Source organism: Schistocerca piceifrons, chromosome 5 (genome assembly GCF_021461385.2).
Source record: "Schistocerca piceifrons isolate TAMUIC-IGC-003096 chromosome 5, iqSchPice1.1, whole genome shotgun sequence".
NCBI lineage: Eukaryota > Metazoa > Arthropoda > Insecta > Orthoptera > Acrididae > Schistocerca > Schistocerca piceifrons.
Window position 1 is genome coordinate 337,415,903 of NC_060142.1, and position 27,533 is coordinate 337,443,435.

The 27,533-nt window shown below is 41.3% G+C and overlaps 1 protein-coding gene across 1 annotated transcript in view; it reads right to left on the bottom strand.

The window, feature by feature from the left end:
- Positions 1 to 411: 411 nt before the first annotated feature.
- LOC124798977 (ATP-dependent RNA helicase DHX30-like) overlaps positions 412 to 27,533 on the bottom strand; it is a 310,021-nt gene continuing 282,899 nt past the window's right edge. Inside the window, exons 16-17 of the mRNA XM_047262513.1 lie at positions 761 to 861; positions 412 to 650 (exon numbers count right to left, since the gene is read on the bottom strand). Coding sequence (XP_047118469.1) covers positions 488 to 650; positions 761 to 861 — 264 coding nt within the window. The 3' untranslated portion in view covers positions 412 to 487. The remainder of the gene's footprint in view (positions 651 to 760; positions 862 to 27,533) is intronic.

Genomic DNA, 27,533 nt, shown 5'->3' on the forward strand with positions numbered 1-27,533 from the left:
TGTCATGAAACGAAAATATTTCAGAACATTCTGCTGTGATCTCTCCTCCCCCCCCTCCCCCCCCCCCTCACACACACACACACACACACACACACACACACACACACACACACACACACACACACACACACACACACACACACACACTTATACCTATCTTTCTTGCTGCACTGCTAGAATACATCATAATTTGGTATACACGAAAATATCTATCAGCCAAAAGAAATTTAACACAAATGCAATATCTGTACTGTACTTTCACTACTGAAGTGTTGGTCAATGGTTGAACCTTTATATAACTTTGTATGTAATCTTTGTTATCACTGAAAATTGCAAGAACATTATCATCAGCAGCTACAGTCAGAAATCAGTCTCTTTTTTTTTTTTACCAAGAATTTTATCTAAGATACATACATTTGTAACATCATTTACATTTTGACACATAACAAAAATATTTACAAGATCCTGATGATCACTCTTAATCTGTTTATTTCTTGTATGCAAGAACATCTACTAATACTTTAAGCAAAAACTCCCGGAACTTGTCAACAGTCCTATTGCATTCATTTCCTGAGGCTCCTTCGTTTCTAATGTAGTAATCTAAAACCCACCAAATGATGGTTCTGAGAGTCTGCAACTGCTCTGCATCCCTGAAAAAAAAATCATGTTTATGAGAGAGAGAGAGAGAGAGAGAGAGAGAGAGAGAGAGAGAGAGAGAGAGAGAGATAGTTTGATGACAGAATGACAGAAATATGCATACCTCTTTTCACACAACATTTTGACAGTTCCTTTTGATTTCAATGAAAGGACCACATAACTGTTGCCTTTCACTGTAGAGTTGCCACAGGAGGAAGCTTCATACTGAAAACAGGGGAAAAAATATGTGTTTTTTGTTAATAATGTGTGATTTTTCTCATGAATCATAAATTTTAGAACATGCTTTCATATTAATATATTTATGCTGATGATTGTGCTATCACTACTCAAGCAAGAATTTAGATTTCTGTTTACTCTCAAGGGAATTACTTGAAACCTGATCCTGCCAAGACTCAGACCTGTGCTTTCCACCTGAAGAATAAACAGGCAAATAGATCCTTAAATATCTCCTGGAGGGCATCATACTCGAACATAGTCCTACTCCCAAATATGTTGGACTAATTCTGGACCGCGCACTAAGATATAAAATGCATTGCCTAAACACCAAACAGAAAGTGGCAGCCAGAAATAACAGTGTGAAGATTGACAGGTACATCATGGGGTGCTAATCCATGCAATGTGCACTCAAGCATGCTTGCTCTAAGTTATTCCACTGCTGAATATGCAATTTCGGTATGGTACAAGTCCAGTCATGCCAAGAACATAGATGTGGCTCTAAATGTGCCAAGAACGTAGATGTGGCTCTAAATGAGTTTTGTCAGATTATCACGTGTTCCTTAAGACCTACTCCTGTGGACAAATTCCATTGGCTCGCTGACATAGCTCCTCCTGAAATCTGACGTGAGGTAGCTGTGGTGAGATATGGGAAAAGTAAGGCCACAACAACGGAAACCTATCCACTATATGGTCGTCAGCCCGCACGTCTTAGGCTGAAATCAAGAAAGAGCTTCTTGACAACCACTGAGTCTCTGATCGAGAATCTACATGCGGCAAGGATCTCGTGATGGTGGGAGAAATGTTGGTATTTGGGAGAATGGATGGCTCCAAAGGAAGAACTTCCCCATGGACATTCAGAGAAGTGGTCAATATGGAGATCTCTCAATAGATTGTGATCAAACACAATGAGATACAAGTCCAATATGTGGACTTGGGGTTTCTCTGTGGACTCAGTTCTTTGCCAGTGTGGCATTGAGTAGGCTAACAGCCATTTGCTTCAGTGTTCCTCATCACCAACCACCTACACCATGGAAGACCTTATGAGAGCTACACCAAATGCACTTGAAGTGTCCAATTTTTGGTCTTCTTTTGTGTAAAATTCTGTCAATATTTATATATTTCTATTTGAAATTTCTGTACTTTTGACATAATAAATAAATAAATTAATATATTTCAGTTTAATCCAAGTCTTTGACACCCCTATATCTGAAAACTGAAGCAAGCTTGTTTTTAAACTTGAAGTTAGTGTCAATGTAGCTAATTTAGGAGTGTCACAAGTTACTCCAGCCCTAAAACAAAGATGAGAGAGATATAAAACAATGTATTTTTAATACTTTCTTCATGAAATATGTTTTGTAACATGAATAACAGGTAGCATAACAGCAGCTCCAGTTTAACATTTTATTTAAAGAACACTCACTTTGGCTTAAAAAATGACAATTTTCATATAATATCAAGTACTTATAATCAGAGAAGAAAAACACAGAGAGCTCTGTATGTGGTACAAGTGTTATTAGATTTAAGTAAGGAAAACTGGAGATCTAATACACTAACAGTAAACAAATAAAAGTAAATCAGCAGCTGTACAATATAAATTTGTGCACACCAAAGGTCATCCTCATCGCTGAGTGAATGGGCATTTTTATCTGTCACTGCCATGAAGAATGCCGTGGGGATATGGGATTAATAACTAATTTTATCAATGCAACTTCGAACAAAAATCTGTTTCCTTACTTCCCACTGGTGGGATTATCTCAGCACCTTTCACACTTAGACGAACTATTCACAATTTGTTGTTTTGGTCTTCAGCCTGAAGATTGGTTTGGTGCTGCTCTCCTTGCTAGTCTAACCAGTGTAAACCTCTTCATCACTACATACCTGCTGCATCTTATCTGAATTTGAACCTGCTTACTGCATTCAAGTCTTGATTGCCCTCTTACAATTTTTATCCCCATACTTCTCTCCACTATCAGATTAACTGATCCATGAAGACTCACACTGTGTCCTTTTCGTCAAGTTATGTCTTACAGCTCTTTTCTCCTCAATTCAATTCAGTACCCCTTCAGAGCTGCCCAAATGTCTCATTCGAAATCCAATCGAATTATCATCACTTGATTGTATTTGATGGCACTCCATTACCCTAGTTTCAGTTTTCTTGATGCTCATCTTTAATATCTTTTCAAGAAACTATCCATGCCACTCAGCTTTTCTTCCAATCTATTTGCCATCATTGACAAATTTACAGCATCACTGGCAAACCTCAAAGTATACATGTCTTCTCCTTGAACTTAATTCCCTTTCCACTTTTCTCCTTGGTTTTCTTTATCACTTATTCAATATAAAGACTGAATAATGTTGGGGAAACACTACAATGTTGTCTCAGTCCCTTCTTGACCACCGCTTCACTTTAATGTCATTTGACATTCAGCTTGGTCGCTGTACAAGATGTAGATGACCTTTCACACTCAGTATTTCATTCTCAATAATTTCAAGATTTCAAAGAATGTATTCCAATCAACATTGTCAAAAGCTTTTTCTAAACCTACAAATGCTATACATGTGGATCTGGCTTTCTTCAACCCATTTTCAAAAATAAGTAAAAGTGTCATTATCGCTATGTGTGTTCCCACATTTCACCAAAACCCAAACTGTCATTCCATCCTACTGTAGATAATTCAAATTAGTATTTTCCAGCCATGACTTACTAAACTGATTATTTGGTAATACTTGCACCTGTTAAGAGTCTGTAATTGTTACATTCTTCTTGAAGTAAGAGGGTATTTTACCTCTTTGATATATCTCACCTACCACATGAAACAGTTTTACCAGGGTTGTTTTCCCAACTATCTCAATAATTCTGTGGCAATGTCACGTTCTCTAGATGCTGTACTGTGACCAGTATCCGAACAGGCACCAACCACACCCTCTAAAGTTCAAACCCTTCACCTCTGACTCAGGGACACAGCTGCCTTATGTTCAGATTAAACGTAATCAATTGAAAAATTGATTCCGGAAGATGTGAGAAAGCCAATGAAAAGGCACAAAAATTCATGATCCACTGGGTACATGACTGTACTTAGTAGTGTCTCTGCCATTAGTGATCATAGTACCCTTCCTCACCCAGTTCCCAAATTGAAGTGTTCTCTTAAAATACATAGACATTTGCACAGAAAATTAATGTTAGGGAGAGAAATTTGTGCCTACAATTGAGCTACACTGACAATATATTTTGATACATGTTAGCAAGACACCACTGAAAAGGGTTCGTAGTGGGATCTTCACTACTACAAACAGAATATTTCATTGTCAAAAGTATGCATTTATTTAATATTTTGCAAAATTTTCAAAAAATTATTGCACACGCCAGGTACATTGTTGGCAGTCCACTGCTAGATAGCCAGGCACAAGATGCCACTAACATGGACATGGCAACAAATGAAATCTAAACTGAAAATGTTGGTCGCAGTGACGATGATAGTAACATGATCATTCTAAATCATATGATGATGACAGTACATGAGACAGGGTCACAATTTTCTCCAGGGAGTATTTTTTCTTTTGTGAAAATGTAAAGCATGACAGTGCACACTTTATAAAAGCATTCTTTGCCTGCCATACTTATGCCTAATGCAAATGTAATTGTACAGAGTGCATTGCATGCATCAGAAAAACCCAATCATGATGCAAATGTTACAACAGTTATTTAAACAAAGTTCCAATGATTTCAAGAACAAGTTTAAGGAAGAACAAAAACAAACAATCTAATGAAGTATTGATGAAAAATTTAATGATTTTTGACAACAAAACAAAAAATTTAATAAACTTAATGAGCACAATCAAATACACTAGCAAAGTATCAATGAAACATTTCATAAGTTTTGAAAAGAACAAAACAAAAAATTTAACAATTTTTCAAAACATCAGACACATACACAAAAGGAATTAACTGAACAGCAAAAGCCAACTTCTTGATGCTTTCAGAACCACCATAGCACAACAGTTCAATGACTTGGCAACGGATTTGTGTGCTGATCTTTCAAATGAATTACATGATAAACTTGTATGTTGGGGAAAGACCTAAAAACACAATTGTTCACTGCTTTGCCACAAGACATAAATAATTTAAGCCGAAAAGTGTAATCAGTAGGTGAGACACAAGAACAGTAGATGGAAAAGGTGGCAGAGGTGACCGAGGCTCAAACAAAAATCTAGCAGGAGCAGTCACAGTCATGCCAGAATGTACATACACTTGCAGGTACTGTTGATGAGTTGCAAACAGCGTACAAAGGTCTACCTGAACGGATGCAAGCTTTGTCATTGCAAGTAAATATTGCAGGTTTAAATACTCAGTTCATGAAAAAGGAGCAAGAAAGGATAAATAAAGACAGCCGAGGCTGGTATGCTAGACCAAGGCAGTTCCTTGGTGCAGAAGGTAGTCCAGAAACACCAAGGTTATGTAGATGTGATCGAGAAAGCAGTGCAGGTACAGAAAGCAGAACTAAGAACTGAAACAGCTCAGAGCTTGAAAGCAGCGGAGGAAAAATCACAGACAAACATCACTAATAACTTTAAAAAGGAAAGGGAACATTCAGCCCCAAGCTATTAGGTGTCAACAGACAGGACAGATAATCCAAACATCTATCCGCACTTTAACCCTAATCTGTCAGGTGAAATAGATCACAACTGTAACATGCAGCAGGTGCTGCCAACTTCTGCTCCTGTTGTACAGATGTATTGTATACGATCTGGAAAAAAAAAAAAAAAATTTCCATGCTGGCAAAGGACAGTGTTGCATGCCCTTCTTTGCTCGTGGATGAAGGTTTATTATGACAGGTGGTTTCCAATTTTTTCTTCTGAAGGTAAGTGAACAAACCCAGTTGTGTTCATAAGAGGCTTCCGGAATGTTTTTTCCAAGGAATTGGACCTAAGCACAGCAGATATGCTTTGTGGTAGGTTACACACGAGATGATGTATTGCTGTGAGCCACTGACATGACAGAAAAATGTCACACCTACGAACAGTTCGAAAGGGCATTTCTAAACATATACTGGTCCATTGCAGTACAAGAGAGGTTGATGCGTGAAGTGTTTAATCCAGTGCCTTATAGCAATAAACATGGAGGGCCCAGAAGATACTTTTAGAACCATCTATATAAAACTTGTTACAGGACAAAACTGGTATAACATGTAGATGTCCTAAAAATTTTGAAAAGCCAATTACCAGCTAATATACATGAGAAATTAATCACCACTGCTGAGCATGATATAGAGAATTTCCTCTCACTTCTTGGTTCCACTGATGTTATTTATGAAGAGACCTGTGCATACACAAAATGACAGAGCACAGATAGTCCATACACTAAGTAACAAACAACACTCTGGGAATGGCAATAGCAACCAACACAGTTGGCAGCCACAGTCCTCTCGCAGCAAAACCAACATGAAGCAATTTAGTAACGGAAAGGCGCAAAACTTCAAGCAACGTTACAAAAATAATCAAGGACAGAATTTAAATTGGCCAGGATTTAATGCCAGAGAGATTATGGCCAGCAAACATACAATGCGTTGCTGACCGGAGGAGGAAGGGGGGGGGGGGGGGGTGGTACAAAGACACTAATGGCCACTGGGCAACAAAATAATCCACCACCGCCCGAATATAAGCAGTAATAGCGGCCAGGGATATCGAAATTTCAGATCAAGAGCCATGCAAAATACTTATTGGCAAAACCAGATGCATAATATGCACGTAGTTGAGGTTAACCATAACACGGTGGTCAGTGCTCACGGAAATTCGGAAAAATCGAACTTCTGTTCTAGTAATAGAGGTGGGGGCATGGAACTAGTTAAAAGTTGTTTTCATTGATATCAAACCTGTGGTGATATCAAAGATGACCTGTGTCAGGAAGATATTACCAACCATGTAGATGAAAATGAAGACACAGTACAGGCAGTAATCAATGCACAAATACTTGATTTAAGGGCACCCATAGCACTGGACACTGGAGCTACCATGAATATAATTTCACAGGGTCTGTTTGACAAATTACAAAAACAAGTACACATACCAATGCTTCCAATTCAAAATTGTAAAATCCAAACAGCTGTAGGAGGCCAGTCTGAAGGTACAAAATTGCAGGCCATCAAATTGATAGCTTCTCTTTACAATGCAGTTTTCTTGTGGTTGAAAGGCTAATAAACTGCCTTACCAGCATGGACACCTCTAGGAAGGATCAAGCACAAATTGACACTGGTATGGAGAAGTGTCATTTTGTTGTGAACAACCAACAATATTCATTAGAACTAGTCAAATCAAATGCCACACTCTTTACATTTGAATACAATTCTTCTGTCCTATTGTCATGTTTGTAAACATACAGGGAGTTGAGTAATCACAGAAGAGGAAATAGGCCCAGAGATAGTGTGTCTTACAGAACAAAAGGTAGAACTGCAGGAGCTTTTAATACATTATAGTCCCGTTTTTGAATGAGGCCCTGGCATAATCAAAGGATAAAAGTACAAAATTGAGGTGTACCCACACAAAACCTTCTGCTCCCTGTCTTACCCCATTGCAAGGGTCAAAGACATGGCTGTGAGGAAAGAGATCAATAGAGTGCTAAACTGGGAAATAATAAGAACCATCCTTATCTTCTTACTGTAGCCACATTTTGGCCGTTAGCAAATCAGATGGGAGTGTTCGCCTAGTGCTTGTCACATGAGAAATAAATAAAATTAGTGTGTCTGTCAGGACGCAGCCTGACAACCTGGAAGAACAACTTCCAAAATTCCCTAATATTAAGTACCTCACCATAATAGACCTCAGAGTCTCAAAATGGCAAATTGCACTACATGAAGACAGCCGTAAGTACACTGCCTTTGTATGTGGGGGCAGAAGCTCCGAGTTCTGTGTTCCCCTTTTGGTTTAAATATCTAAACCCCATCCGAACAGGCCTTGGAAGGCCCAAGGGTACCAACTAGCCGCCATGTCATCCTCAGCCTACAGGTGTCACTGGATGCGGATATGGAGGGCATCTGGTCAGCACACCACTCTCCTGCCCGTATGTCAGTTTACGAGAATGGAGCTCCTACTTCTCAATCAAGTAGCTCCTCAGTTTGCCTCACAAGGGCTGAGTGCCCCGTGCTTGCCAACAGCACTCAGCAGACCACATAGTCACCCATCCAAGTGCTAGCCCAGCCCAACAGCACTTAATTTTGGTGGTCTGATGGGAACTGGTGTTACCACTGCCGCAAGGCTGTTGGCTGTGTAAATAAAAGTACAGGCATATTTACTTCTGCTTTAGATCAAGTCTTATGACATGAACTCTTAAGTAGAGTCACTGTTGTATGTTGATGATCTAGTGACTGCTATCCCCACGGGGTCAGAACACACATGGCTCTTGGCTCAAGTCATATAGGTTTTCAGAACACAGAAACACAGCCACCCTAATGACGTCCCATTTTGGTAAGGAAAGGGTTGAATTCCTTGGACACACAATATCACCTCAAGGCATTATTCCAGAACCTGAGAAACTGTATGCTATCAGACACTGCCCCGTACCTCAAAACAAGAAGCAGTTGAAGAGATATCTTGGATTAGTATCTTTCTTCAGGAAATTTATACCACAGCAGCTTTTAAATAGTGATTCTCTCTTGAATCATCCACAGAAAAACAACCCCTGGTTATAGACCAAGCAGTGCCGAACTGATTTTGACAACATTAAGGAATCTTTTTTGAAGGATGATCGCTAGGCGGTGTTTCTGTTCACAGGAATTTGATTCTGAAACTGAGTATATCAAAGGTAATCAAAACATAACTGCTTAAGCCTTTCTGAAGCTACCACAAGGTATCAATGAATTATTTGAATTCATGAAGAACAATTCAGAAATCAAAGTTCCCTTGATGAAAGATAAAGCACAACAGGATATTGTGTTAGGATGTGTAAAAGCGTGGGGGCAACAACAACAACAGAAGGATCCCAGATGGCAAAAATCTCAGGCTAAAACTTCTGCAGAACAGTAATGACAGTTTGAAAATTTTTTTATGATTTACCAAGATGTATTATTTCACTGACACCATGCAGAGTAGAGCCAGCGGTATCTTTGCTTACCAAGGTATCATGTCAATAACTTTATATTACACACCTTCAATGTTAAAGAACACTACGGCTTCTTCAAATGCCTAGGTAAGATAAGCACTTATTATTACTATCCAAAGTTAAGACAGAAAGTTCTGCAGGTAATGCGGAAATGTGTTGGGTGTCAGAAGACTAAGCACACAAATAAGGTGAAACTAACTGAACTACACCTGATATTGCATAAAAGACTCTTAGAGATAGTTTCCTTGGACACAGCTGGACTGTGTCCACAAGGGAAATGAGGTGTAAGATACATAGTTATGCTGTATGCTGTTTCCTCAAAGTATGTCAAACTGGATGCTGTGTGGTCAGTGATTGCGAGCACGATCATCAGAAGGGTTACAATGGATTATCTACCCAGAGTAGGCAAGCCGGAAATACCGACAGACAATGTGTCATACTTTATAGGCAACTGCTGGAAAAAGGTAACGAACACACTCAATGTTAAACATATATTTGTATTCAGGTTTCACCCAGAAGCAAGTCCTACAGTGAGGATATTTAGCAAATTTAACAGATTTATCCAGATTCACACCCCTCACAAACATACAACATGGATATAATTCATTATCCCATTCCAGCAAGTTGTTAACAATCTCCCACATAGAGCTGACTTTACACCTATGGAATTGCTGTTTGACAAAAGACAAGTAGACAATTGGAAAAAACCTCTACCCAAGAAGGAAGTATCGCCTGAGGAAAAAATATGTTGGGCACTGTTTAGCACTGAAGAAAAGGCAGTGTACAGAAAACAATTGTATGATAACAAGTACTCCTTAGGACCCTTCCAAAATTGACAAAGTATGGTACATTGATTTGCAAAGTGGCAACCGCTGGACACAGGGCCATTTGTTATATCAAAAATCTACGGAAAATGAAAAAAGACAAGCTGTGTAATGTTAAAGTAAGATGAGACTATGAGTACATATTGTTTACAAATGAACATTCAATAGGGTAATGCACGAGACCAAACTGTAATAAAAATGATAATGCAAAAACAGAAAAATGTTATACGATATAAAACCAAAGAAATGTATGTAATATTAACTGTCTTTTATGTCATTTCTGGACAGTGATTATGTAAATTTTTGTTCAATATTTATGTAAAGAAATGTAAATGCCGTATGAAAATGTATATGTACAGAGTGAGAAATATGCAAACCTAGTGTGTCAACATATTTTAAAACCTCAGTAGTTAGTTCATTGTAAGAATGCTGAAATGCAGAAACCATTATGCAATATAAAGCTGAATATGTTTTCCAGGAGTGTGTATGTGAATTAATAACTAAAAATGTGCTACGCACATTTTGTGAAGGTTAGAAACCTGTAAGTCAATGTGTTTCGAAGAAAAACATGTGCTTAGTGCTGGGCAGTAACTAACATTTATAACTTCGGCTGACTCGGTTCTCAACCAGACATCCTACCACAGAGAGGATATGGAAATGAATGAAGTTATTGGAGACTTACCCTGAACCCTCTCAAGTGTCTTCAAGATGCTGGTAGTGTGAGCCTGGTTAAAACACTGAAACATGTGGATTACAATGGGACAAATGCCTGAGCCACAAAGGATTAACCTCTTCACCACATCATCGATGGTTCCACTATGCACAAGCCCCAGCACACCAAGTTGCAGTAATGCTATGAACACTTTTACTGACTTTAGGTAAACAAATGAAAATTATAGCACACTCTTAGACAGCTCATCTTAACTACAGTGTTAAAAAACTCAAGTGGATGTGCAGCATACGTCCCGTGAGGTGCACATGCAGGACAATGCCACAGGAGCAGCAGTTAGTTTCCAATAGCTGAACTATAGACTATGAATTCGAATACACCTGTTGACGCAAACCTTACAAATATTTGTAAGTAGTTGTTGTAATAATTTGTAAAGTGTACGTTAAACAAAATTAGATATGTACTATGTAATGTCGTTCCCGGAGTAAATGATACTGTAGGGCAGTATAATTATCTGAGTAAGCCAACAAAATTTAAAGCCAAACTATCCATTATTTTATGTGCCTTTTTTTACCACCGATCTCTGTGTCTGTCCATCTTTTGAGCTGGTGCAATAAAGACTTATCTAATTGCACTCTCTCAGTATTGTGTTAATTAAAAGTTATGATACGTAGAAGTCACAAGTTTTCATTCTCCCATTGAGTTATGTCTTAATCTCAGTCTCTTGATGAGACGAGGACTTACATTTTTAAGTGATCATTTTCGGAGAAGAAGTAAAAATGAAGACAGAATAGCCACTACCACCTTGCCAGCATTATTGTACATCGTTGGGGAGACAAGCCATACACCAAACTCAGAAGGAATCAACACTGAATAAATGTTCCAGAAGTGCCATAACATTCTTAACATGCATGCATCCAAACCCGTGTGCATTTCTGGATATACAACTTCTGGTGCAGCTAGGTGGTGTAATAAAATTCATTATCGTGAGATACATGTACTGTCCGAACTCAGATTATATGAAGTGAACGAGACTGCAGTGAAGATGTAAAAACCACTACCATCAAATGGGGTGATTTCGGACATCGGGGTGAATTTGGACAGTATGGCTTATTTGCTCCTTGCTACTGCATAGAAACAAAGTGTTACTTATTTTAACATCCGTGCACCAGTTATTTTAAACGCAAGATTGCATTTATTGCTTTCCATAACTTTTATTTTGCATCAATTGTTTCCCCTAGGTGAATAACTGACAAACAGTCCCAGTGTTAAAAATCCATGCATTATCGTAAAGTGGAAACTTTCTATTATTGCGCCGAGCGGGAAATTATTGTAACCGTAATTGTCGACGCGCTCAGTAGCTAACAGCATGGAGACAATTTCTGTACAAGTTTGTGGAGTTTCTTGTGCAAGGTTATAAAATAACGACTGTTTTTGTAAAACTGTGTACTGCGTGGGGTGATTTCGGATAATGCCAAGAAGCATAGGAACAGGAGAGGTGCTACAGTATGGTGTAATTATGATCCGGAACTTTTAGATAAAGCTGTTCATGATATTCACAGTGGTAAATTTTCGTACAGAAAAGCATGTGATTTGTACGGTATACCTAAATCAACCCTACAAAATAGAATGCAGCAAGCATGTCCGAAAAAAAAATGGGAGGACAGGCAGTGCTAAAAATAAAGAAGAAGAAGAAATGTTGAAGCAAAGTATCTTGAGGGCTGCACATTGGGGATTTCCTTCACTAAATTGGATATTAGATATTTAGTTAAAGGGAACCTTGATAAATCTGGCTGAAAAGAGAAGAAATTTTGAAATAATTTGCCAAGAGAAGAATGGGTGCATTTATTCCTCAAACAATAGTCAGAAGATCTTACCATTCGCTTAAGCGAAAATATTAAACGAGCTCACGCAAAAATGAACAAAGAGACTGTTTATTTAAATTCTTGCAAAATAAAAACTTATCTGTAATATATAAAATTCATTATATCATTCCATACCACTTATTCGTAACAAAGGGCTGCCTTAAAATGTGTAAAATGTCACCAAAAGCAAATAAAAAGCATGTAGGATTCACCCTCTATATACTGTAACTTCGGACAGAGATTTAAAAAACACGTGTCCAAAATCACCCCAATACATGGGGTGACCTCGGACACTTTATTTAACTGCCTCAGGTAAATATGCCTACACATACACTTTCTGGTTCTGGGATATTTTATTCGTTACACATATACCCTACCACTTCCATAACAATCAATTTAATCTAACAATATATATGAAAGTTACAAATAGAATAATAACAAAATCGTCCGAAATCACCCCGTTTGACGGTACTACAAAGCTATGTGAAAATGTTTAAATGTCAATGTATATAAATACTTAAAGTAATTCCAATGATGATTATGGACTTCTCAAAAAATACAGACAATTAATTGTATTTTGTTTATGAAATGTATGTCCCAAAGATTATATTGCATAAAAACATTGATATATGACAGTAATTTCTTTGTTACATGTTGGTAGAGGTATATCTTTGTTCTTTTGTGCAGTTGGTTGTAAGAGTCTGAAGCTTGAGGACAAAGAACGAGTTGTGTGTTTTACTGATTTGTATTAAGAAGTGAAATGACTGAAGATACTTGTATAATTTTGCAGAAAATCCACTAGATTTCACATTGTCATTGAAGTAGTAAACTGATGATCTTCTAGGCTATTATAGAAAGATGAACCACAGAAAGAAAGAGAACAAAGAGCCATCAACATACAAGATGAGTATTTTCATTATTAATAAAACTGGTTATTAAAATTTGACCTGTGAAAATGTGACCAGCCGCCCAAATTACTAGCTTACTCCAAACATCACTCAGTTCAACATTGGGCAACAAGACGGTGGGGACAGTAAGAATATTCTGGCGTCATCCCGGATTTTCTGAAAGTGAAATGTGAATACTGTGTTGGCCTAATTTTCTTCTGGCAGGTTAAAAGATATTGTGAAAATTTTCGGTCAGATATGAACCACAGCTGCAAAAACAGCAACAATAACAGCACGAAATGAGTTCACAAACAAGAAGAAGAAAAGGATGGAATAAAATTAAAATGAAAAGTGAACAATTAATAACGTCTAAAACGAACAAAATTATGACCTGTAAATATTTTCTTAATTTTTTTTTTCTTATTTGGTGAAGTGTTTCGTTGTATAATTATTAACAATGACAGTCAATGAAGACTCTAGGACAACATGAAATAATACAGGCATGAGAGACTTAACTAGTGTCATGGAACAAGAATAGGAAAACATTAGTGATGAACTTGTAAAACAGGAAAAACTAATGGATGAATTAAAACGAGATGATGATAATGACATAAGTACAATGCTGTCATTGTTAATAAAAATGAGCAATGACAATAAGTATCAGTTAATCAAATTGAATAATGACCAACAAGGTGTAATGACAAGGTGGACTCAATTTCTGATATTACTGTTTTTGTATGCGAACACGGACCAAATGGAAGAGTTCCAAGATAATATTAGAGTAATGACCAATTTGCAAAAATAAATCAACAGCTCGAATCCTAAACAAGAAAATAAGAATCAGTTCACAGAAACTGGTCATTCAATTGCAGAGTTATTTGATTGTATCGGTAAAGATACAGCTCAATTAAATGACATCAAGCCAAAAATTAAGAGGTTAGAGGGCCGAGTACAGTCTGCAGAGTTCAAAATGAAAGAAATTGAACTTAAATTTCATAATGAAGTTAAAAATGTCAAAGATGAGAACACTGAAGTTAGGGAAAAATCAAAATTGCCTTTGAAAACGTGCTAGAGGAAATAAGAACTGTAGACAAAAATGTAAATAGTTGAATTTCAACTTTGCAAACTAATATTGAAACCAAACTGGCACTTGTTGAAAGCTGTTTTGTTGAACGGGTGAAAACAGTAGACAGCAAATTCAAAGACATGTAAAATTAAATAACAGCAAAACTAGCACACTAGAAAATAGTGTTTCAGTTTTGTGTAAAATAGCTTTATTTTATTTTATTTTATTTATTTAATCGTATCCAAGCCATAGACAACCCACATATTACATACACACACAAATACAAATACAATACACATATGTATAAATAAAACAAACCCAAAATGGGGAGTCACATTACAATATAAAGACAAACATAGTATATATATCATATGACGTCCCGCCAAAATTAAGCGCATTTAACTGCCACTGCCGTAGCGTTTGCCAGATCTTCTTTCCTGCACACTTCCCCCATGTTGCTGCATTCCAGGAGGTGGTCCATTGTTTGGGTCTGTTCGCACTGGCATGTGTCCGTCCTGTCTCGGTATCCCCATTTACACATGTTTACGTTGCATCTGCCAACCCCAGTTCATAAGCGGTTGAGGGTTCTCCATAATGGCCATTTTAGTTCATTTCCAGAGGCCAATTGTTCATTGAGTGAGATTAGAGGTGGCTGGTCTCCCGTAGGCAGTGTTGCTTGCCATTTTGACAATCTGCCCTTTTGTTTTGAGGTTTCGAGCAGTTGAACTGAGGTGAGGAAACTCAGTCTTGATTTTAGACATGTGTGTGGAGGGTTTTGTCCGAAGAGAGGATGGCGCTGGTTGCGCAGCTGCTTGAGGCGCTCTGCTTCGCTTGCTATAGCTCATCTGATGTCGGGTGGATTTGGATTGTTTGGGGGAAGAGACCAAACTGCGAGGTCATCGGTTTCATTGGATTAGGGAAGGATGGGGAAGGAAGTCGGCCATGCCCTTTCAAAGGAACCATCTCGGCATTTGCCTGGAGCAATTTAGGGAAACCACGGAAAACCTAAATCAGGATGGCCGGATGCGGGATTGAACCGTCTCCTCCCGAATGCGAGTGATGTTGGGTGGAACTATGCCACTAAGCAAATAAAGTTGGCTAACCGGGGTGTTGCTGTTTCAAAAGACATGATTGTTGAGAGCACATATTTCAAAAGGAAGGGCATTCATAAAGCAACTTGGGTCTCTCCGGATGGACACACCCGAAACCAAATTTATCATGTTCTTGTAGATTTGAGATGGCACACTAGTATAGAAAATGTTAGGACTTTCAGGGGAGCAGACTGCAATCCTGATCATTTTCTTGCAGTTGCCAAAGTTCACCAACGGCTACCTACAGCATCATCAAGGTGTCACAATGCAGAACTTGTTAGGTTCGACACTGACAAGCTAAATGATGAAAACTTTAGAAGAAGGTACATGATAGAAATTTCAAGAGGCAGCGAAGGCCACAATAGGTACAATTAAGAAGAACGGGAGGAAACAGTGGTTTGATGAGAAATGTAAGAAATTGGTAGAAGAAAGGAGAAGAGCGCGATTAGATTGGGATAGAATGGGAGACAGAAAACGAGACGAGTTCTTGAACTTGAGAAGGGAAGTTGGTCGTAGGCTACGGGCAAAGAAGAGGGAGTATTTGAACAATCAAATTACAAAAATGGAAACAAACAGTAAAACAAAAAACATTAGGGAATTTTACCCAGACATAAATGGGTATAGGAAGGGCTTCAAGGCTAGGACAAATGCACTTCGAAGGGATTCTGGGGGAATACTGACAGACCCCAGTGCTATACTAAGTAACCAATTTTAAAAAAAGGTGACAAAATGGATTGTAGTAATTATAGAGGGATATCGCTATTACCAGTATGTTCCAAAATTTTCTCGAATATTCTGCTAAGCAGGCTTACACCAAATGCAGATGAAATTGTGGGGAATTACCAAGCTGGCTTTCGGAGGAACAAATCAACTATAGACCAAATATTCACCCTACGTCAAATTTTGGAAAAGAAATGGGAATACAATAAACCAGTTAATAACCTTTTCATAGATTTTACAAAAGCATATGATTCAGTATTGCACTCAAAATTGTACAGAATTCTTTTGGAACTTGGAATACCAAAGTAGTATGTTAGACTTATAGAAGCGAGTTTGAAAAACACAAAAGCTAGAGTACGTGTGGGGAAAATTGGAGTCAGAATTTGTAATAAAGAACAGACTTAAGCAGGGAGATGCCCTGCCTCCGCTACTTTTTAATTTAGTCCTAGAATATATTGTATGAATGGCAGCAGATAATTCAGAGCGTGTGGAGTTAAATGGAAATATTACGATATTAGGGTATGCAGATGATCTAAACATCATTAGCGATAGGAAAGAATCTGTAACAGCAAATGCGAATGCGTTAATCAAGGCTAGTGAAGATGTAGGTATAAGGATAAGTGAAGACAAAACTAAATACCTGGTTACTACTAGAATACCAACAGCAGTAGATCAGGAAATGTTAAGAGTTGGAGACATGCAGTTTGAAAAAGTGAACACATTTAAGTATCTAGGCGTGGACATCACTTCGAGAAATGAGATTGAATCCGAACTGAAGAAGAGACTACGGGCGGGAAATGCGTGCTGCTTCTCACTAAATAGATTACTTTCATCACAGATACTGTCTAGGAATTTAAAGATTAGAATATACAAAACTATTATTCTACCAGTTATGCTGTATGTGTGTGAGACTTGGTCTCTCACTGTGCAAAATGAAAAGCCGTTTCAAGTATTTGAAAACAAAATTTTGAGGAAAATTTTCGGAGCAAAAAGGGATGACATTAGCGGAGAGTGGCAAAAACTGCATAACGAAGAGGTTCATGAACTCTATTGAAGCCCTGACATAATCAGTATTATTAAATCACGTAGGCTGCGATGGGCGAGTCACGTAGCTCGAATGGATGAGGGCAGGGCAGCGCGCAGAGTACTGGTAGGGCACCTAGAAGGAAAACGTCCTGTGGGGAGACTGAGGCGTAGATGGGAGGACAATTTGAAGGCTGATTTGAGGAGCCTAGGTATTGAAGATGAATGGAAGGAAACAGCCCAAGACAGGGACAGATGGCGAAAATACGTTGCTGCGGTAATGGACTCTCGAGTCCGGTATGACCAGTGAGTAAGTAACTGGGGTGGGTCTTAGGCATCCTGTGATTACGCGACAGGCATCGTTCAGCAGAGGATCCACTCGTTTCACATGCGCTGATCTTTCCCAAACTGCGGCAGCGTATTCAGCAACCGAGTAGCAGAGTGCAAGTGCCGACATACATAAAGTATGTGGGTCGGCACCCCATTTTGTGGAGGTGAGCTTACTCATGAGGTTGTTTCTTGTTGATAGTTTGCCCCTGACCTTGTCTACATGATGTCTGCAAGTAAGTGTGCGATCAAGGGTGATGCCTAAATAACAAGGAGTGCTGCTGAACGCGATCCGTTGGTTGTTCCACGTGATGTTTAGGGTATGTTTGGCGTCTCAGTTTTGAAGATGGAATAGGCAGGATAATGTTTTTGCTGCGTTCGGGCGTAGGCAGTTGGCTTCGTAGTATGGCGTTAGACCGTTGAGGGCATTTGTAAGGCTAATTTCTATGTCGCTAAAGTTCCGACCCTGCACGGCTATTGCAAGACCGTCCGCGTAAGCAAAGCTCCTAGTCCCTGGTGCAACTGGTTGATCATTCACATATATGTTGAAAAGAGTGGGTGCGAGGGCACTGCCTTGGGGTAGTCCATTTTTCTGGATACGCCATCGGCTTCGCTTCCCTCCTAGGTTTACGATGAACTGTCTGTTGCTGAGAAGAGTTGATATAATTTGTATCAGCCCGAAATCATTAGTCATAGCGTATATTTTAGTGAGCAGCAGGTTGTGATTTACAGTGCCGAATGCGGATGAGAGGTCGACAAGTACGGCTCCAGTAATTAGATGGTTCTCGTACCCATGGTCTATGAACTGGGTAAGATTCAAGACCTGTCCAGTGCAAGTTTTCCCAGGGCGAAACCCCGCCTGTTCCAAAATTATCTGATGATCAATATTAGGCCCAAGTCGATTCAGCAGCATGCACTTTAACACCTTGTACAAACAGCAAAGTAATGTTACCGGTCTGAAATTTTTTGGCTCGTCCAATGGTTTGCCGGGTTTTGGAATGGCTATGACCTTGCCCTTTCTCCAGATTTTCGGGATGTTGTTTAGCAGGATGCATGTATTGAAAAGTAGGAGCAGCCAGTTTTTCATGTACTTGCCAAATTTAAGGATCTGTTCATTCCTAAGGTCGTCTAGCCCTGCTGCTTTGCAGGTTTCAGAGTTTTAAGTGCGGACTCTAGCTCTTCGATGGTAAATGGATGGCTGTAGTAATTCGTGTAACTTTCGCCACTTCTTATTGGGGTGGTTTTTGCTGGAGTCTTCGTTTTCCCATTAAGAGCGAGTTGGTGCGCTATTTGGTTGGCTGTTACTCTTGGTGCTTCTGTTTGCTGCTTAGGGTCATTATTTAGCTTCTTAATTGTCTTCCAGCAATGCGGCTAGAATGTTTCATGTCTACACTTTCAATTAGATGTTGCCATTCTTCTCGGCACTTCTCGATTAGCTGGTCTTCTCCTCATACTTTTCCTTATATGCATCGTATAGTTGCCGGCTGTCTTTCGTTGGGCCCAGTACAAACTCCGTTCTGCAGCCCCTAGGGATAGACTTTCTTGATACATTCTGGACAATTTCTATGAACTTATCGTAGTTGCTGGGTGTTGGTTCTAGAGTTTGCAGCTTTTTGTCGATTCCAATTGCGAAACCTTCCCAGTTTGCCCTCTTGAAATTAAATCTTCATCGAAATGGAATCCGCACTGGCACCACTGCTGAGGTAACTGTGAGTTTGATGGGTCTATGTTGGGAGTGTGGAATAGGACCCAGGACATCTTTCACGCACTCAGTTACCAAGTTCTGGCTGATGAAGACGAGGTCAGGGTTGTATCTGAAGAACTGTCTAATGATGTAGTTAATAGAAATATTGTTGACAATGTTGGTACCATGTTTTGTAACACAGTGAAAAACTTCAGGTGAAGGTAGTTACATCCTGTAGTGTAGATGCCCTGCAGCACTGCAGAGACAATTTTGTGTCTAATAGGAACAATACTAAGAAAATCAAGTTTGTTAAGAAGCTTCTGGAAGGTGAAGCATTCAGCTGGGCAAATCTGTATACTACTGACACAACATATGTAGATTTTGTGAATGGGTTTTTAGATAAATTTTGGTCAGAGACTGAATAAGCTAGAATAAAAGTTAATTTCTTAATGGATCAAATTACAGGAAAGTGTGCATCAATATGAAACAGTTTTGCAAAAATCAGCTTAAAAAATTTGCGCATTTGAGCAAACCTTTTAATGAACTCACCCAGATTGATGCCTTAAAAAGGAGGTTACTAAAGTGCGCGTCATTTATGTTGGCGGCCGAGTTTAGGTTCGTTCTGCGCATCTGACGTCACAAAACACAGTCAGCCAATAAACAGAGAACGACGTTGCCACATCCCGACTGCAGTGCTGAGCATGGAGTGTGTCTTCAGTTTTAGAAACGTTAGTCATAAATAAAGTAATAGAACAAAAGCAATGTCTTGATAGCAGACATTCTTTTATAGAAAGTTTGGAAAAAGCATTCTTTACACCAATTGCTACATATTCTATTAATTAATTAAACCAAACAAGCAATAAGACTCCTAATTCAGGCGATAGCAAGGAAAGGTGTTTGTATCACTCTCACGAACTGCTTTTTCGCAATAAAGAACAGCGGTAATTGTTTATTTCCTACTGTACTTCGACGAAGCGTGAGTAATTCATAGTCATACCAACAGTGTTTGTCAGTATTTTGCGTGATGTGTTATACTCCTCATGGCGCTCTGTAGTCAGACGATGCGCGTCCGTGAATCGTATCGTATGCCAATATTAAATTTAAGAAATCCCGAAGACTATACTGACAAGGGAACCTCCCCATCGCACCCCCCTCAGATTTACTTATAAGTTGGCACAGTGGATAGGCCTTGAAAAACTGAACACAGATCAATCGAGAAAACAGGAAGAAGTTGTGTGGAACTACGAAAAAAATAGGCAGAATATACAAACTGAGTAGTCCATGCTCAACAATATAACATTAAGGATAGTACTACCTCAGTAGCGTCATGGTCCTGTGGTTAGCGTGAGCAGCAGTGGAACAAGAGGTCGTTGGTTCGAATCTTCCCCCGAGAGAAAATTTTAATTTTTTATTTTCAGACAATTATCAAAGTTCAGGCACACACACACCATCAACTTCGCTCTCCAAAATTCCAGGACATGTTCAGATTTGCTTGGACATATGCAGAATTTGACTGTCTACACACGGAAAAATTTGGAAACGTTAAAGACATATGTTTTGACAGAGCACAGGGAAAACTGCGCGACTGTTGCAGTCATTTGTTGCAGTTTATGTGACAAACTCTGATGTTTTAATCACTTTTTTGGGAGTGATTATCACATCCACAAGAAAACCTAAATCGAGCAAGGTAGAAGAATCTTTTTACCCATTCGCCAAGTGTACAAGTTAGGTGGGTCGACAACATATTCCTGTCATGTGATGCACATGCCATCACCAGTGTCGTATAGAATATATCAGACGTGTTTTCCTGTGGAGGAATCTGTTGACCTATGACCTTGCAATCAAATGTTTTCGGTTCCCATTGGAGAGGCACATCCTTTCGTCTACTAATCGCACGGTTTTGCGGTGCGGTCGCGAAACACAGACACTAAACTTATTACAGTGAACAAAGACGTCAATGAATGAACGGACAGATCATAACTGTGAAAATAAAGAAATTAAATTTTTCACTCGAGGGAGGACTTGAACCAAGGATCTCTCGTTCCACTGCTGCTCACGCTAACCACAGGACCACGGCGTTCCTCATCTCACACTGTCCTTGATGTTGTATATGTTGCACATAGACTACTCAGTTTGTATATTTTGCCTATTTTTCTCATAGTTCCACACAACTTCTTCCTGTTTTCTTGATTGATCTGTGTTCAGTTTTTCAAGGCCTATCCACTGTGCCAACTTATAACTAAATCTGAGGGGGGTGCGATGGGGAGGTTCCCTTGTGAGTACGAAGGGCTGAAAGAAGGGGACATTCCATCAATAAATAAAATACCATCACCCGGCTCCACAAGCACATTGAGGGGGTGGTTCGTTACGCAAGAGGAAACAATGTGCGAGCCTAGTACGACCAATGCGTAGACGGCATAAGACAGTGGCCTCCTTCCGAGAGGAGCAGAAGTTAGAGCGCCAATCCACAGCAGACTCCTGGATGGTGTGGTGTTTATCACTGAGCAGCAGCGCACCAGATGTCATTCCACTTTTGAGCAAAGAGAGATTTGATGTAGATGCGCATATCAGCAGCTGGAATCATGAAAGGGGTAAGTATCTGCTTCTCTAGCCAAACCATCAGCCAGTTCATTCCCTGGGATACCCACATAACTTGGAACCCAGAGAAAGACAACTGAGCAGGCGGCACAGCAAGGTCCTGGATAGCAGAGACCAAAGGGTGGTGAGAGTAGTTTGGTTGGTTTAAAGACAGGAGAAGGGACCAAACTACGAGGTCATCGGTCCCTTGTTCCTAATAAAACAATGCCACAAGTGTGAGAATAAAAGGGATGAAACATATAACACAAATCAGAAAGAAAGGAAACGCCACAAGAATGAAGGGAAGGCAAGGAAAACTGAAAGGAACGAAAGATGACAAGAAAACAACACAGAGACACTAGAAACAGAAGACAGTAAAACATGAAAGCTGATTACAGTGGCTGGCCAACCACGAGAGTGAAAAGGAAGAGAGAGCCACTCTGCAACACATTAAAACCTCCACCCTAAAAGCACTAGGGTGGAGGACATAGAGGGACAAAGCGCATGCGCTAAAACCTACATAGAAGTATAAAACCCACTCTCACAGATAAAACATAAAACTAAAGCTGCAGTGGAGGCATTGTCACCCAGCACAAAGTCAAAAGTCTGCCGCGGAGCAGCTAAAAGTGGGCATTCCAGCAAGAGGTGGACGACTGTCATTTGGGAGCAACAGCGACACTTAGGTGGGTCCTCGTGATGGAGTAGGTAATCACGCATTAGCCACGTATGGCCAACTTGGAGCCAGCAGAGGACAACTGATTCCCTGCGAGAGGCCTGCATGGAAGACTTCCACACATTCATAGTCTCCTTACCTGTCGGCAAGTTCATTGACGGGGATTCTGACTTGTCCTGGGGTCACACAAACACCATGGAATGGTGGGACTGTTCCAGGGCACAGATGGACTCTTGAATGGATGCTACCAGAGGGTGGCGAGGGTAGCACTGGTCGATAGCTTGTAGGCTGCTGAATGAGTCAGTACGCAGGAGAAATGACTCGCCAGGGCATGAACGGATGTACTCAATAGCATGAGATATGGAGCCCAGCTCTGCAGTGAAAACACTGCAGCCAACTGGCAAGGAGTGCTGCTCAATATGTCCTCCATGAAGATATGCGAAGCCTACATGACCATCAGCCAGTGAGCTGTCAGTGTAAACTGCTTCAGAGCCCCGGAACACATCAAGAATCGAGAGGAAGTGACAGCAGAGAGCGGCGGGTTTAACGGAGTCCTTAGGACCATGCAAAAGGTCCAGATGAAGCTGCAGCCGAGGAGTACCTGAACGGACCGCAAGTAGAGGTGGTAAAGGGAAGGACTCCAGTTCGGAGAGAAGGGACCGCTTGAGAACCGCAATCGTTAGTCCCAATCAGGGCCGCCGATGCGAGAGATGGACTGCCGTGGGCGGGAAAAGGAGATGGTAATTTGAATGCTCAGGGGAACTATGAATGTGTGCTGCGTAACTGGCGAGCGGTTGCAAAAATCTGATCTGCAGTGGAGGGACACCAGCCTCCACCAGTATGCTCGTCACCCGACTCGTCCTAAAAGCTCCTATTGCTAATCAGACCCCACAGTGGTGGACAGGGATGAGTAAATGCAATGCTGAAGGCACTGCCAAACCATAAACCACACCCCATAGTCAATTTGGGAATGGACAAGGGCTCTCTAGAGCTGCAGCAGCATACAGCGATCTGCACCCCAATTGGTGTTGCTCAGGCAACGAAGGGCATTGAGGTACTGCCAGCACTTCTGCTTAAGCTGACAAAGATGAGGGAGGCAAGTCAATCGAGCATCGAAAACCAGTCCTGGGAATTGATATGTCTCCACACTACAATGAGTGGATCATCACTAAGGTAAAGTGCAGGTTCCAGATGAATGGTACGATGCCGACAGAAGTGCACGACATACGACTTTGTAGCTGAAAACTGGAAGTCGTGGGCTAGTGCCCATGACTGCGCCTTGTGGACGGCTCCCTGGAGGCACCGCTCAGCAACAACAGTACTGGAGCAGCAGTATGAAATGCAGAAGTTGTCTGCATACAGAGAAGGTGAGACAGAGTGCCCGACAGCTGCTGCTAGACCGTTAATGGCCACTAAAAATTGAGACACACTCAATACAGAGCCCTGCGGGACTCCATTCTCCTGCATATGGATGGAACTATTAGTGTCACCAACTTGGACACGGAAAATACTGAGCGACAGGAAGTTTTGGATAAATATCAGGAGTGGTGCACGGAGACCCCACTCATACAATGTGGCAAGGATATGCTGTCGCCAAGTCGTGTTATATGCTTTACGTAAGACAAGAAAGACGGCAATCAGGTGTTGCCATCTGGAAAAGGCTGTTCTGATGGCAAACTCAATGGACATAAGATTATCAGTGGTAGAGCGACCCTGATGGAAGCCACCCTGACATGGAGCCAGCAAGCTACGTGACTCCAGGACTCAACCCACCCGCTGACATACCATACATTCCAGCAGCTTACTAAGAACGTTGGTGAAGCTGATGGCCCGATAGCTATCCACATCAAGTGGGTTTTTACAGCGTTTGAGCACCGGAATGATGGTGCTCTCCCACCATAGCGATGGAAAGACACTGTCGCACCAGAGCCAGTTGAAGATGACGAGAAGATGTTGCTTGTAGTCAGATGAGAGATGTTTAATCATCTGGCTGTGGAAACGATCAGGCCCAGGAGCTGTGTCCGGGCAATGTGCAAGGGCACGGAGAAGCTCCCACTCTGTAAATGGGGCATTATAGGATTCACTGCAGCGTGTTGTGAAAGAGAAGACGTTCCCTTCCAGCTGCCATTTGAGAGTGTGAAAGGCTGGGGGCCAGAGCGCTCGGCAATTGCGTTTGTGTCTGTAAATAACTCGCCATTTATGGTAACACCAGGACAGCTGTTGGGGCCTAGTACCTGAAAAGATGTTTGATCTTTGCCCAGACTTGGGAAGGTAACGTGTGGCACCCAATGGTGGAGACGTGTGGCACCCAATGGTGGAGACGTGTGGCACCCAATGGTGGAGACGTGTGGCACCCAATGGTGGAGACGTGTGGCACCCAATGGTGGAGACGTGTGGCACCCAATGGTGGAGACGTGTGGCACCCAATGGTGGAGACGTCTCTCTCCCAACACTCCTTCTTCCATTGTTTGATAAGGTAGTGAACACAGGCATGGAGCCATTTAAAGGCTATGAGGTGCTCCAGGGAAAGGTGCTGCTTATGACACTGTAGAGCTCACCGATACTCCTTAATTGCTTTAGTGACTTTCGGTGGCCACCAAGGGACTGCCTTATGCCTCTGGCACTCTAAGGAATGAGGGATCGCATTTTCTGCCACAGAAACTTTGTGCTAGTTACCTGCTCAACCATCACATCGATGTTAATGGGTGAGGGAGATTTAGCGGTGACGGCAGAGGTGAAAGTTCCTCAGTCCGCCTTCTTCAAAGCCCATATGGGCAGGCATCTGTTTGCCTGATGCCGTGGCAGTGACAGGAAGGTGCAGAAGTGGTCACTACCACACAGGTCGTCATATGCTTTCCAGTGGATACGTGGGAGAAGTCCTGGGGCGCAAATTGATAAATCAATGGCCGAGTAACTAGCATGAACCACACTGCAATGTGTGGTGGCTCCAGTATTTAACAGGCAGAGGTCAAATTGCGACAGTAAAGTTTCGACATGCTCACTACAGATAAAGTTTAGGACATAAACACAAACTCCATCTGACACTCGATTACAGTCGCTGCGGTTTCTGTAATATCCCTTAGTCACAGAGGGCAGGGGTCCGCATTGCTGGGAACTAGGTTTCCTGGAGGGCAATGCAGATAGCAGGTGTAAAGGTTAACAGTTGCCGTAGCTCAGCCAGGCGGTGGAAAAAACCACTGCAATTCCACTGGAGGATGACATTGTGAGACTGGGAAGGCATGGAACATTCAATGAGGCAGTTTACGCCTCAGGGTAACTGTTGCCACCAATTTATTGCCTGAGCAGTCTATATCCATTGTGTCTGAGGGTCTGGTGAGATGTAGGTCCTCAGCGGGTGCCAAAATCCCCACCCCATCCACAGCCGCAGAGCTTGCAGGTAGTGGTGGTGTAGGTGCCACCACAATTTTCTTGGTCTTACGGGTTTTCTTTTTGGATTTCTCTCCCTGCTCCTCTGGTTTCCCTGGCTGGGAGGACTTCACTGGCTCAGTCTCCGGGACTGAGAATGAGCGTGGAGCCCTACAACCAGCTGCTTTTGGGCTCTTCAGCCACTGGCGGGTGTCACCTTTCCCACTAGCAGAAACCTGGGAAGGGAGTGACCTAAGGGACCCCTTCCCAGTGAGAGAAGCCAAAAAAGACTTACACTTCTCTGGCTGAGAAGTGGGGACGGACATCCCCGATGGTTGGGGGGGAGAGGGGCGGGGGTGTTGCTCCTGATGTAGGTGGTGCAGGAGTAACAGGGAAGGAAATATGGGGCAACCACATCAGCTTTTTATCAGAAATAAGGCCCAAGAAATGGGACTGTGCTAGAACATCAAGGAGCTGGTTGCCTAAATAAAGTTCTGGATTGGGGTGTACTGTGGAGTTTTGGAGGGAGAAAAACTGGAGGCCATGGGAGAGGCCCAAGCAGCGGCCTGTTGGATGGTGCCTTGGAGCTGGCACTCAGTAGACGCTACCGAGTGAGAGCTGCATCAGATGCAAAAATCTGCTGGCATACAATGCCGTGGTAACCAAAGGCCCAACAGAGGTTACAAGCCGATTGATGGCTATGAAGATGAGTGTGACACTTAACACAGAACCCTATGGGATACCATTCTCCTGAATCCGAGGGGCGATGAGTAAATTGCCAACTGGTACCTGGAAGAGCCAGTGAGATGAAAATCTCGGAGATGAAAATCTCGGAGATGAAAATCTCGGAGATGAAAATCTCGGAGATGAAAATCTCGGAGATGAAAATCTCGGAGATGAAAATCTCGGAGATGAAAATCTCGGAGATGAAAATCTCGGAGATGAAAATCTCGGAGATGAAAATCTCGGAGATGAAAATCTCGGAGATGAAAATCTCGGAGATGAAAATCTCGGAGATGAAAATCTCGGAGATGAAAATCTCGGAGATGAAAATCTCGGAGATGAAAATCTCGGAGATGAAAATCTCGGAGATGAAAATCTCGGAGATGAAAATCTCGGAGATGAAAATCTCGGAGATGAAAATCTCGGAGATGAAAATCTCGGAGATGAAAATCTCGGAGATGAAAATCTCGGAGATGAAAATCTCGGAGATGAAAATCTCGGAGATGAAAATCTCGGAGATGAAAATCTCGGAGATGAAAATCTCGGAGATGAAAATCTCGGAGATGAAAATCTCGGAGATGAAAATCTCGGAGATGAAAATCTCGGAGATGAAAATCTCGGAGATGAAAATCTCGGAGATGAAATCTGAAGGGGGCTACAGAAGTCCCAGTCATGGATGGTAACTAAAATTTTGTATGCATCATGTAAGTCAAAGAAGACAGCGATAAGATGCCGGCAATTAGTAAAAGCCTGTCGGATGGCTGTTTCCGATCTGAGTAAATGGTCCGTTGAAGGTTGTCCTTCCCGAAAGGAACACTGATATGGGGACAAAAGGCCCCAAGATTTGAATACTCAACATAATATGAAGCTAACCATCCTCTCTAGCAGTTTACAAAGTACATTCGTCAGGCTAATCTGGTGGCAGCTGTCTTGAGATGTTTGGCACTTCCCAGGCTTAAGGATGGAGTAACTGAACTGTCTTGCCATTGCGATGGGAAAGCATTCATGAGCCAAATGTGGTTGAAGACCCTGAGGAGATTTTGCCTCCAGTTAATGTCCAAGTGTTGGAGCA